At 42.7% G+C, this 13,721-nt stretch overlaps 1 protein-coding gene across 1 annotated transcript; it reads right to left on the minus strand.

Moving 5' to 3' along the window:
• Nucleotides 1-1,651: 1,651 nt before the first annotated feature.
• On the minus strand, nt 1,652-11,894 carry PTGDR (prostaglandin D2 receptor). The gene is made up of 2 exons (XM_033188034.1): nt 10,895-11,894; nt 1,652-4,770 (listed from the first exon to the last, which is right to left on the minus strand). The coding sequence occupies exons 1-2, from the start codon at nt 11,738-11,740 to the stop codon at nt 4,537-4,539; spliced, it is 1,080 nt and encodes a 359-aa protein (XP_033043925.1). The 5' UTR covers nt 11,741-11,894; the 3' UTR covers nt 1,652-4,536.
• Nucleotides 11,895-13,721: the final 1,827 nt, after the last annotated feature.

Raw genomic sequence — 13,721 nt, forward strand, 5'->3', positions numbered from 1 at the left:
GCTACCAACTTTGTTTGCAGGTGTTTATACAGTGCATTGCTAGACTAATCTTAAACATCAATTATCGCCGATTTGGGGCTTTATTGTTTTGAAATCTATAACTCATATTTTAGTACTTTGTAACATTTGCACTACATTGCATGATTTTTAACTTGTAGTTTGTCTTGTTTCCAATTAGACTCCAAGTGCTTACTGGGTTTAAGATCATCATAGGACCCTATACTTCACCTAAAATATACTTTCATTTGAGCTTTGACTTGACTGTATTTTTATTGTCTTCTCTGGTTGAGGCATTTTAGTAGGGGGGAAAAAAAGCTTATATCTTCTCCCTGTATTTGTAACCACAGCATGATAGGTTCTAAACACCTTCATTGCAAATATTTTTAAATTGAACTTACTCCTGAGTTTGTGCAGTTTGTATAAAAATATCTGGAAGACTAGAATGTTCACCTCACTGATACCAGGTGAGATCTGCTGATTCATTCCACTGAATTTGGCTATTGTGAAACGGTAGGGAGAGGAAGCCTAATTATAGTACCACCCATCTTATGCGCTCAGCTTTCCTCCACCTAGAGTCCAGGAACACCCAGACCAGCAATCCTAGCCTCACTGAAGAAAATAATTAAAGAGCAGGCCACTCAACACTGTTCTAATAAGACAAAGTTGTTTTTACAATGTTAAGATTGCCTAATTAACAAACTTTTTATGTTGTTAATTTCATCATGTATGATTTGCTATTTCCTGGATAAAAATTGAAACATACATGTTAACTTACATAATGTCTATAACAGTGGGAAATAATATAGAGCAAAAATATTTTCTCCTACGTGTACTATTTTCACCTTTGGTTGGCCTAAGAGAAAAATCCTTACATGGTGATATGAGAACATTCTTCATCAGATACAGAGGAATCTTTAACCAAGTCGCACAGCAGCCTCTTATTGAATAGATGTACATTTTAGGACTATCATGAGAGAGAACACCTTTTATTCAATATATTTATAGTATATTTATAGCTCTTCTACAGTATATGTGTGAATTACTAGGAGAAATGAGAAAAAAATAGGTGACTGCCTAGTCCTCAAGGATTTTAATGCCTGGAAAGAAAGATTAAATGTATAATATTTTCCTGAAAATATACAAGAAAGTCAAATTATGAAAGTTTAAAAATAGCTTTACATATTTCAATGGAAATTTTTATCCTATAGAGAGCTAGAAAATACGCAATCCCTAATGAAAGCTCACTTTAGATATAATCTTTGACAATATTTTCGTAAACGAAGGCTCTTTAGTTTATCTTCTTTCACAAGGGAACAGCATCAGACTTAGTGCCCAATTAAGTGTTTGCAGGAGGCCAAAGAAATATCATTGCCAAAGGTAGCATCTTTACCTCCAAGTGAGCAAGACAGGTCCCATCACTGCTATAAGAACTTTGAACTTGGGAATAATCAGTAATGGCTTCCAATATTGAAAGATATTTAAAAGCTGTAACTTTGCTGAGAACATTATAGATAAAAACACTGTAGAAGTTCAGGTGTTGAGAGATTATCTGCAACTGAAAGGATCTGAGAATCAGAGGTCAGAGAAACATACAGTCTATCACATACTTTCTTGTCTTTTTTTGGTATTTTTCTTTTTTTTTCTTTTTTTGTTTTGTGTAGAGCAGTGGTTCTCAAATATTAGCATGCATGAAAATCACCTGGAGGGCACGTTAAAGCCCAGATTGCTGGCCCTACCCAAGAGATTCTGATTCAACAGGTCTGACGTGGAGCTGGAGAATTTGCATTTGTAGTAAGTTTCAGGTGTTGCTACTGCTGCTTGTCCAGGACAATTTTGAGGGCTTCAATATCTAAAGAGGAAAGGGAAGGATATTAAGAAATACACAATTTTCATGTGTATTTTCTCTGTAAGAGAATGCTACAGTGGAATGACTGGAACAACAGCAAAGAACACTTTAGGTTCTTGATACACTGTCGGGTTGCTATCAAGAAAGGGTGTACACATTTACGAACTCGCCAGGGGAACATGAATGTTCTTCTCTGAATAACCTCTGTTATTGAGAGTCATAGGTTTTTTTGTTGTTGTTGTTGTTGTTTGTTGTTATACAATTTGATTTGATTTTTGCATTTCTTTGATTAGGCTGAATATTTGTCTACATTTATTAGCCATATGTATTTTCTCTTATGTAAACTTTCTCTTTGGGTTCTTTTCAGTTTTCAATCAGTGTCAAAAGTCCTACTCGTTTTCAATACTTTCAATGCATCTTCTTCCTGTGAAGTTCTCCTGACAACTCTACACGTGGTCCCTAGTTTGGGCCTCCTCTTCTAATAGTAAATGCGTACTCGTAATACTTGGAGAATTTCTATGCTGTATCCTAACTGTTTACTCTCCTCTCTCCTGCAGTAGACAATGAGCAACTCAAGAACCATGACTAAGTCTTATTTTTATTCTTTTCTTCAGCACCTAATCAGCTGCTTGGCACAAGGTCTCTGTCAGTTATTTAATGAATTAATGAATAAATCTACAAAGATTACTGAAGAGTTGGTTTTATCTCAACATGGACTTCATCCAGATGGTATATCTACATTTTGTTTTAAAGGAGTACTAAGTCCTCAGGTAAGTCTATGAAAGCTTGTTTAAAGTAATGTAAGTGTTAACTGGACAGTATATAAAAATTCACACTATGAAACTGCTAGACAATGAAATATTGCTGGCAACAGTTTGCTCAAAAGAAAACCAAGCTTTTTTCTTTCATTTAAAGAAAAGTAATTTCCTCTGCAAAATATTATAAAATTATATTTATTGATTCATCTGGGACCTTTTCAAGTTAACTGGACAATTATCGTGACACACTTCTCCAAAAAAGAATACAAGAAACATTCTTCCTCTGACAATAAAACACACATGTACTTACACATTGAAGATACAAACAGAAGTTACATTTCAAAAACAACTGCATTTTTTTCATCATGTTATACTGTCAAATCGTAATTCTTGTATTCCTAATTTGGCTTTTTCACAGTTTTGCTATACCAAAAAATTACATAAAAAATTACCCAGCTTTATATTATCTCTGAGATACGGGAAAAAACATAAGTGAAACAAATGAGGTTGCTGCTAAGTTGGAAATAAGCAAACATGAGTACTCTTGTCTTTGGAAGGGACTTCTGGCTGGAGGTCTTGAGACTACGCAAATGTAGCAGGCTTTGCATCTCGGAGTCCTGAGAGCGTCCGATCCAAAGGAACTCCAGAGATGCTGAAACCTCTCTAACCTCCCCGATCTGTTCTTTTACTGAAGGTGAAAGCTCTAACCTGCAAGCTGGGTTTAGAGTCTCCGCTTCAGTTGCAGCTGCATTTCCTCCACTTTTCCCTTTCGGTCATTATGTTGCTGACCCTTGTAAACGTTTAAATGACTATTAAAGTGCTCAGTTGTGCTCCTTTTCAGCTATATTTTGCTCCAGTTTTGAAGGTGTAATTTGAAGTAAAATCTTGGAACCTAAGATCTTACTGTCTCCACAGACAGCAGAAAACAGCTGTAATAGGTAGCGTTAAGGTAGATGTTAAGGCCATTGTTAGTATCGTCAACTGAGGCTAAGTCCTGGGTGGGCTTTTTGCTGTGCCAGATGCCCCACTGTACCACACAGTCAAACAGTAAACATGGCTGTACAGTAAGTCACACACTGGTTTTCAAAGAAGCATAAATCCTTCCACCAAAGAATCCACTGACAGGATAAATCTTTTATAAAATGGAGGTTTTAAAAACTGAAAGAACATTTTGCAACCCACCCCCAAATTTTGATTCCTACTGACACCCTTGACTCAATACAAAAGAAACTGGACTTCAAAAGATAAAAATGAATTTTTGCTTCTTTGGGTTGTGGGCTATAGTCATATCTTGCTCTGTGTCTAGTTATAGCTTCAGGTCTCCACAGGAGGCAGCAAGTACTCTCCCCGATGGTGGCTGGGGAAGCCCCTCCAACTGCCTGACCTGGTCATATTTCCCACCTCACTTCTTTAGGAACATCATAATTCAGGCTATGCGTAGATCAATTGGCAAAGAAATGAACTAAACAGGGGCAATGATGATATAAAATCAATGAATCAGGTTTCACCAAAAAATGAATAGGGTAAGAAATTATGCTTTTTAAGAATGCCCATCACATAATCATAAATGGTGGTGTTTCTACTATATTTTATAAGACCCATATGCCTCAAGGCCTCTCTAAACAAAACAGGGCCACCAAGTACAACTGTAGGGACAATACCATTGCTTTTTAAGAATTTTAACATTGGTGACAATATATGAAATTTTAGTTGCTGTTAACAACAAAGTGAAAATGCACTGAAGGGGTTCAGGATTATGGAATGGTAACACATTGTTAAGATATCAGATACTTTTGAAAATACATATACATGCTTTTGTTATGGAAGATAACTTCTAAGGATTTAAATTGTAAGTTTTTTTTTTTTCAAATCATGGTTCTTTGACTGAACATGTGACATATTCCTCAGCTCACCACAGAGTGAAAAACACTGTCACAGACTGGATTCCATGTTAGTGGAACTGCTGCACCAGTTCCTGTACGTAAGAGGTCTTATGAAAATCTTGTGAAAAAATACTCGAAATACTGGAGTTCTGAAAATGATAAAAATCCAAGGGTCCACAATTGAAATCACAGATAGAAATCTCAAGGCTCGGAGGTCTTCTGCTTCTTCAGAGGTCCTGATTTTCTCTTTGATATCCTTAAATGCTCCATAGTAAGCGCGATACTGTTTTGAAGAAAAACATTCCATTATGATGTGGAAAGGTTAATGGCAGCAATCGATTCACTTACTTCACCTAAGTTCTGTAAGAACATGGCAGCTTAGCTTGGAACACTTGTTTTTGGTACATTTACAAGTAGCTAAGGCCACTGCAGCTGATGGGTGCAAGTGGGGAGCTGGGAAGGTGGGGTGTGGCCAGACCTGGGAGGTGGGGCAGAAGCTGAGAACTTGTCGGAGACCCAGTCTGATTAAGTTCCTGAAGGCTATTCTACCTGCTGGGCTCAAGTTTCTAGGTCCCTGCCAGCCCATGAAGATCTGCCGAATCTTTTACAAATAGGGTCACCATGCTTTCATACAGAGTCTCCTTCTAGCTAGCGTCCTTGCACATACTTTCTTCAATTCTCGTTTCTTCTCCCTGCTTCCTATCGGCTCCTATTAGTTCTCTCAGAAATAAGTCACACCTGTGAAATGTCACATGTATGGAGACACCAATAGAATGGAAGCTTTTAATCAAAGTGAAGAAACAGGAAATATGACAATGAAAAGACCTGAGATGACTTCGAAAAAAATACTGTTCAACTCATGTAAATTGCTCTACTTTTTCTTAACACAGATTGTTAACCTTTTCATGGGTGACATCCTTTTTTTTTTTTTCAATCTAGAAGGCAAAAACATGCACAAAAATATAAGACTGCCTTACCTAGGTCCAACCAACTCCTATTGTCTGATCTTCCCTGGGGTCTCTGTAGCGTCCTTGGAGCCTTGCAAAATGCCTCAAACAACAGCTTTTCCTCCTATTCAGTCAACACTGATCTCTAGACCTAGCACAACCATCACTTTCCACTCTGCCTAAGGCTGGCCACTTCTTTTTGTTTTTTTTCCATTACATTATCTATGCCTACGATTCTAAGTACATATTAGGATAAATGGACTCTAATGGAACAGGAAGCATGCAAACTCAACATTAGTAAGAAGGGATATGGATAAGAGACTGGACCTATTCGAGGCAATCAGAGAGCATCTCTTGGAGAAGATGCATTTTTCCCATAATCATTTCCTTACGGTTCTACTTTATTCTCTATAGAGCATTTCAGTGGGCTCAGCCACTCCAATCTATTGCACTTACGAAGACACCCTACATTGGACTCAGCTGTTTAATCTGGATGCCCTTGCCCATCTGAAGTTGGGCGGTGGCAGAGGGAATCTTAACAACTTCTCCATAACATAAATATTGTATTTCATTAAGCCTGATGCAAAGTTTGTTGGCGTATGATTTTTAAAATTCACTTTAATGCTGAACAATTAACTAGATTGAATTTTCAAATTTCCAGTTTGATACAATAGGAAGAAAGTGTAAGTGTAGAGAATATGGCATGAGCTTTAAAGGCAGCTTGCAGTGCATTCTCTAAGGCATGTAACATATTTTCAGGCCAGGCACAGTGGCTGATGCCTGTAATCCCAGCATTCTGGGAGGCTGAGGCGGGTGGATCATCTGAAGTCAGGAGTTTGAGACCAGCCTGGCCAAACATGGTGAAACACCTACTAAAAATACAAAAATCAACTGGGCGTGGTGGTGGGTGCCTGTAATCCCAGCTACTCGGGAGGCTGAGGCAGGAGAATTGCTTGAACCCCGGAGGCCGAGGTTGCAGTGAGCCTAGATCTATGCCATTGCACTCCAGCCTGGGCGACAAGAGCAAAACACTCTCTCAAAAAACAAACAAAAAAACTTGTTTTCACCCAAATTATTTTTACCTTAGAAAACCACAATGTTCTGGAGGTTGGTAGGGGAGCAGGGATGGATAAGAGAGGATGTCCATGTATATATTAGGTGTTACAAGAGAGAGAGGTCTATAAGCCAGGTAAAGATAAGTACAAGCTATTTAATCACTTGTGAGAATCCATGAAGTCAGAGAAGAGATAGAGGACACGCTGAGTGCATGAGAGAGCTCTCAGGTGTATGCTATTTTAGGGAGCAGAAAGCATGGGTGCGATGCTCGTTTCAAAGGAGGCTGTTGGAGGCCTGTAAGGGACAACAGGCAAGGGATGGGCCCAGGGAAAGGGTCTGAGGTAGATTTAAAGAGCAAAGGGCAAGGTCTGTTGTTTACAGTGCGTGGACTGGATAGAAGAGGGCATCAGAAGCCAGAGAGGGCTGCTGGGCAGGGATGTCCAGGAGCTGGCAACAACATTGTTTCAATGCCGCCCATGTCCATCAGAGGGCGTTCTTCTCACACCAATTCTTTCTGGATATTGAGCACTTTTAAAAAATGCCTGTGTATTATTATTATTTTTTTTTAGACAGAGTCTCACTTTGTCACCCAGGCTGGAGTGCAGTGGCACGATCAAGGCTCAATGCAGCCTTGACCTTCTGGGCCCAAGCAATCCTCCCACCTCAGCCAAGTAGCTGGGACTACAGACACGTGTCACCACACCTGGCTAACTATTTTTATATTTTGGAGAGGCAGGGTCTCACTGTGTTGCCCAGGCTGGGCTCAAACAATCCTCCTGATTTTGCCTCCCAAAGTGCTGGGATTACAAGTGTGAGCCACCACGCCCCAGGGAACAATACATTTCTAATACAAATCCAGTGACTTGAAAGTCAAAATAACCTAATGGATTTGAAGTGGATAAATGCTGGCTAGAAAATAAAATAATTTGTTTTAATTATGCTAGTATCATTCAGTTGTCTAGATCCCAACTAATCAAGCATTCTCAAATAGTTGGAATTATATTTTGCCACACTCCACTTTGAGGAGAAAGGGGCAAATGGAAAACAAACTCATGTAAAGTGTTTTCTTTTTAAGTCAACCATATAGCTTATTGTCACCCATGTCTCCCCCTTCAGATAAAGATACAATTGCTAGGTCCATTACTTAGAAGAGTGTAAAATCTCCAATACCTATTCAATGTGTCCAGTAGGTCAAAGCTACTGTCATTAAAAACATGATTTGCCTTTTTCCCCTTCATTCTCTCACAGGTGTACGGTGAATTTTATGGAGGCTAGATAACAAATGATGACATCACTTTCACAAATAATAGAATATGTGGTTGTGTATCCTTGTGTTTTCTAGACTTTTTAAGGTAGCAGGTTGAAGGTACACATGTGAGTTTTCAGAGATGTTTTCAGTACTTTTGTGCTCTTAACAGGATTTTTCCACTTTACTTGCTATAATCTCTGTAACCTTACTATCATTAAATCATTTTGAAATCCCCACATTTTCCTTATACATATGGAAAACACAAGAGGTACATTTTATCTTGTTTTGCAACCATATTTTTAGAATTTCTTAGTTTTATTTTCTATTATGAGAAACACTGATGATTTAATCCACATAAGCAAAAGCTGTCTGGGTCATTAATAATTTTAAGAGTATAAAGGGGTCCTTAGACTAAAAAAAGTTTCAGAGCTACTGCCTTATCATATAGCACTATCTCCTGAGAAGATAGTAGTTCTTGATTTTTTTTTTCTGTCCAGCAGGCAACAGTAATACATGGAAGTTATAAAGAGTAATAATAATGATGCTAATTATTGAGGCAAGGCACTGGGTTAGGTGATGAATGTATATATTGTGTATATAATTTCAAATCTTATAGATTTGAACAAGTTACAGAACTATCTTACAGAACAAGTATGGTTATAATCATTTTACAGATGAAGAAACTGAGGTCAGAAAGGGTAAATTAGCTGCTACCATAGCTAGTAAGTAATGAAGCCTGATTCAAACCCATGTCTGATGCTAAAGCCCTTATCCTTTCTAGAAAATGGTGGTTCTTGTGAAGAATGCTGTCAACATTAAATATATTTGGAACTTTGCAAGTTTTTTAGAAAATCTTTTTCAACTCCATTATTTCCTTCAATTCTCACATTACCCTATGAGTTATCCAAGTCCCTTTAGAGACGTGTTCAAATGCAGTGTTCTTCCCACTGTATGGTGCTGCTTTCTGCATTGGTCTGACTAAAACATTCAAACTAAGGTCAAAATTTCCATGCATTTGGCTACTGTCTGCTTTATCACAGAATAGATAAGTGAGGCCCCAACTTTATAATAGGAGCTCCTAAAAGATTTTATAAAGGGCCAGATAGTAACTATTTTAGGTTTTATGGGCCAAGAGACAAAATCATAAATATTTGATAGGTACCAATATAACATGGGAGAAAACACCTTTCCACATTTTTTTTTTGATGGAAATCACAATGTATTAATAACTGAGTACTTTTTTTTTTTTTTAGACGGAGTCTTGCTCTGTCATCCAGGCTGGAGTGCAGTGGTGCGATCTCAGCTCACTGCAACCTCTGCCTCCCAGGTTCAAGCAATTCTCCTGCCTCAGCCTCCCGAGTAGCTGGGATTACAGGCGCCTGCCACCATGCCCAGCTAATTTTTGTATTTTTAGAGACAGGGTTTCACCATGTTGGCCAGGATGGTCTCAATCTCTTGACCTCAAGATCTCCCTGCTTTGGCCTCCCAAAGTGCTGGGATTACAGGCGTGAGCCACCATGTCCGCCTGAATACAATTTTTTTGTAATATATATCTACTAAAGAGAAGAATAAAATGTTTTCTTGGAACAGTATTTTTCTTGAAATAGTACTTGGCTCAATTGAAGCTCAAAGCTCTTGGGCCTTATCAAATTGACTGCAGAGATTCATTTGTAAGAATTTTTCTTAACTCCAGGGAGATATGAAGCAGTGGCCAGAATAGATTTGGCCTGTGAGCTGTGGTTTGCCAACTCCCGTTTTAGAGTGTGATTCTACAAATGTGAACCCTGAATCTGAGCTTGCATATCACCTGGGAATTTGTTAAGAATGAAAGTTATTTTAAAATGTCTGAATTAGAAACTCTGGGGAATGGGGTCCAGCCATCTTTTTTCTAGAAGCCCTGCTGGTGATTCTGAGCACGTTAAAGTTTGAAAACCACTGCTATATATCATCTGTGCCTATGTCTATATTTAGACGGATATAGATTTATGTGTTTATTTATTTATGCTGGAGGCATACTGTTCCCACCCCTGCATGCTCATGCCCCAGACTTCTTTTTCCGCACACAGTAAGGCCTTCAGTTAAAGGAAAATCGCTTTGTATTTCTCTTTCATTCACCATTGAAAGTAATATCCAAACTTGCTACACTCTGAGAAGAAATTTAACAACTTTCCTATTCACAGAAGTCTCAGGATTTCGAGAACATGGGATTGGCAATGGAATTTCTTTTAGTGTTGTTTTTGTTGAACAGGTACCTTGGGGGTGGGAGAAAGGAGAGAAGCAACACTGAAAAAGTTTCCTCAAGTCTCACCTACTCCCAGGTGTCTTGGCGGGGACTCCAGGAACAAATGCCTTCAAAACGAGGAGGTAATTTCATCTCCATCGCTAACCTCATTACTAAACTGAAACCAGAGATAATGGCTTTCGTGTCACCTCACTTGCCAAGATACACTCAAAACCCGTCAAGCCAGGTTATCAAAACGACACCAGCAGCTAAAACATACAAAGAGCCTCGGCCTCCATCGCCACAATCCCTGGCAGATGCAGCACCAGAAACAGCAGTCGTGGCGCCTCAAAGTTTACCCACGCGTTTTTCAAAATTGAAACTATGCATCTGCAAATCACTCTGGCTGGATTAAACTTCTTTTTCCCTATCTGTGCCAACACCGAGGAGAAGATCCTCCCAGATGCCATTCGCCCATTTCTGATACCACTGAAGTCATGAGCAGGTCTAACAAAATAAAACATCACCCAGGCGTCGGGAAGTAGAGGACTCCTATTGCCAAGGAGGAACTAAGTTCTGCTCCTCCTAAGGCGCAAAAATTACCCCGAGATCTCCCCAGAAGGAAGCAGAGAGGAGGGAGTTCTGCCACATGGAGAGGGTTTTGCTGGGCTAAGGAGACACAGCCAGGCTCAGTCTTTCCCTTCCTTTCTCTAACCTTCCCTCATTTCGCTCCGCAAACTGAGTTATATCTCGGGGCTGTGGAGGGAATCCAATTTTGGGAACTCAGCAACAAACCTTCCTTGCCCAGGGCGCAGCTCGCCTGGCGCCGCGTCCTTCCCGCGCCGCGTCCATTCCGCTCCGCTCCACCCTTCCCGCCCCGCATCCGCGGCCGGACAGTCCTAGTGCCCTGCTGCCTCGGGGCCCGGGGACTCACAATTACGGGCAGAGAACACATAGTGAAGAGCACGGTCATCAGTGCCAGCAGTAGAAGGTGATCCAGCTCCTCCAGGTGCTGCGGGGACGCTTCCCTCCCGTCCACACGCGGCTCGGCACGGTCCCTGGTGCAGGAGCGCCGCTGCAGCTGCAGCCGCCGGTGCATCGCGTAGAGGTTGCGCATGGCGCCGAGGTTGCACAGCACGGTGGCAAGGACCAGCAGCGCCATGAGGCTGGAGTAGAGCACAGAGTACCCCAGCACCGACAGCGAGCCCTCCTCGTGGACCATCTGGATAAAGCACCAGGTGCCGGGGCAGTACTGCACTAACTTCCCGAAGCCCATGAAAGGTAGCGCACAGAAAGCCAGGCAGAAAGCGCTCACCACCGGGGCCACCAGTGCGCCCCGACGAAAGGTTATGTGCCGTCGGTAGAAGAAGGGGTGCCCTAGGGAGAGCCAGCACTCCAGTGCCATGGCCAGGAGTTGCAGTGTCGAGGAGAGCCCAAAGAAGGACATGAAGAAGGCAAATGCTTGGCACAGCGAGTTGTCCAATGCGGGCGCAAGCACCCGTAGACTCCGGTTCTGAGAGTAGGCAGCCAGCACCACGGGGCTTAGGAGGCACTTGCCCAGCAAGTCGGTGACCGTCAGGCCACACACCAGCACGTAGAAGACCGAGGGCGGCGGGCGCAGTGGACGCGGGGAGCACCACCCCAGCCCCGAGCGCGCCAGCAGCCCCAGGGCCAGCAGGTTGCCCAAGAGGCCGGTGCTGAAGAGCACCGCGCCCATCATCGCCGAGTTGCCCTTTTCCACCGAGGTGGTGTTCTGGCAGCGGTAGAAGGGTGATCTCATGGCGTGCGGGAACAAGAGGGCTGGAGTGAAGGCTGCGAAAGGGCGAGGGCCCCGGCGCCCGGGTGCTACGGAGCCCCCGGCAGCTCCGCGCGTGGCTCGGGCAGAGAGGCTGCGCCACAGAAAAAGGTCTGAGGGCGGTGGGGTGTTCCCCACAGCAGGAACCGCCTATCTAAACTCGCGGGTCACACCCCTCTTGGAGAGGCGGGACGCTCTGCAAGGTGAGCGCCTGGCGCTGGCATTGAGGAGCGCGGAGCAGGCTAGTGAAGAGCTCAGCCCGGATGCGCTGCGTTCTCAGTAGAGACAGACTGGTGCCGAGTCGGAAGGGCAGGAGGAAAATAGCCAGAATTCCAAGCACCCAACACCAGTCCTTCTAGCGAGGCAAGAGAAGAACTACTGAAACGGAGTGGAAATTAAGCAGCAGCCACCTGGGAGGAGGGCAGTGCGAGGGGTGCTGGTGGTGGAACTGGGGTGGCCAAGAACTCTGAAGATGAGCGAAGAGGGGAGTCTGAGAAAGGGCTTCCACCTAGTTGTCTTGAATTAGCGAGTTAAGAAAGGGTAAAGATAACTCATATCTGGAAAGCCCCTAAGCCTTAGCTCCTCCTCTCTTATAAATCAGTGCAATGTGGCCGGGCGCGGTGGCTCAAGCCTGTAATCCCAGCACTTTGGGAGGCCGAGACGGGCGGATCACGAGGTCAGAAGATCGAGACCATCCTGGCTAACACGGTGAAACCTCGTCTCTACTAAAAAATACAACAAATTAGCCGGGCGAGGTGGCGGGCGCCTGTAGTCCCAGCTACTCGGGAGGCTGAGGCAGGAGAATGGCGTAAACCCAGGAGACGGAGCTTACAGTGAGCTGAGATTGCGCCACTGCACTCCAGCCTGGGCGACAGAGCGAGACTCCGTCTCAAAAATAAATAAATAAATAAAAATAAAAATATAAATAAATCAGTGCAATGTGGGGCGTTCACGGTCATCTCCATTGCGTAGGCGAGGAAACTGAGGCTTTGGAAAGTTAAGTGATCTGCCCCTGGTGACAGAGCTAGGGAAGTAGCAGAGCTGGACCTCTCACCAGGTCTTCTATTTTGGAGTTCATCTGTCCTGTTCCCATGGCTCCTCCTCCCAAGAAGTTGTCCAGATTTCAGGGAAGTGGTTTGTGGCAAAGCCAAGAGCCAGTGTTGGTCCTGGGTACCATGAATCACAGTGGCTGTAGAGAGTTGGTGGGAAGGGCATGGTTAGCAGCACTGTTACTGTCATCAGATAGGCCTGGATTCGAGTCCAGGTTCTGCTCCTCACTGTGTGTGTGACCCTATGGAACTTGCTTATCCTCTCAATCAGTAGCATCTATCTGACCTGCCTGGCTCTTTTGAGGCATAGAAATAACATGTAAAGAGCAAGCACATAGAAAGTGCTCAGTACATGCAATCACCATGATTCTCATTTGATAGAAGGGTGTTTTGGTAGCTAATGTTTAACTACAGTTTTTAGCATGGATTTTGAAATCAGAAAATGGGAGATTTGGCATAGAGCTTTCTCACACCTCTGATTTGTGACTACTAGAAAAAATTTATTCCTGTTTGGGCTTTGACTTGGCTGCATCATAAAGGCAAGGGAGTTAATTGTGATAAGCGTAATTTTATATCTGTAACTAGTGCTCAATGCCCTGTGAGAGAAATTGGCTTTGAGTGTGGAATCTCAATGGGATGACCATGGTTTTGTTATGTAAGCAAGTAGATTATGCCTTGGCTTGAAGGGGCTCAGTTTTAGGCCTCATGCCTGTTCTGATGGACAGACCCGGGGAAAGAGCAAGACCCTTGGGCTTTAGATGTGAAACCCTGAAGGGTAGAAAGAGAGACTGCCTCCAGACTGAAAGTCTGGCCAGTAATTCAGGCCACAGGGTGGAGAAGAAGAATCCAAGCTTTGAAATTAGATAGTTCTGAACTCCACCACTCGCTGTGTGACCTGGGTTAGTTGTTCAACCTAA

This window comes from Trachypithecus francoisi, unplaced genomic scaffold, assembly GCF_009764315.1.
Source record: "Trachypithecus francoisi isolate TF-2019V2 unplaced genomic scaffold, Tfra_2.0 Lachesis_group3, whole genome shotgun sequence".
Classification (NCBI taxonomy): Eukaryota; Metazoa; Chordata; class Mammalia; order Primates; family Cercopithecidae; genus Trachypithecus; species Trachypithecus francoisi.

Excerpts from the sequence above, each read along its gene's own strand:
- PTGDR (XM_033188034.1), bottom strand. The coding sequence starts at position 11,740 with ATGAGATCACCCTTCTACCGCTGCCAGAACACCACCTCGGTGGAAAAG. Across the intron at positions 4,771-10,894 it reads TGTGTTCTCTGCCCGTAATT|TATCGCGCTTACTATGGAGC; the intron begins GTGAGTCCCCGG and ends TCTTCAAAACAG.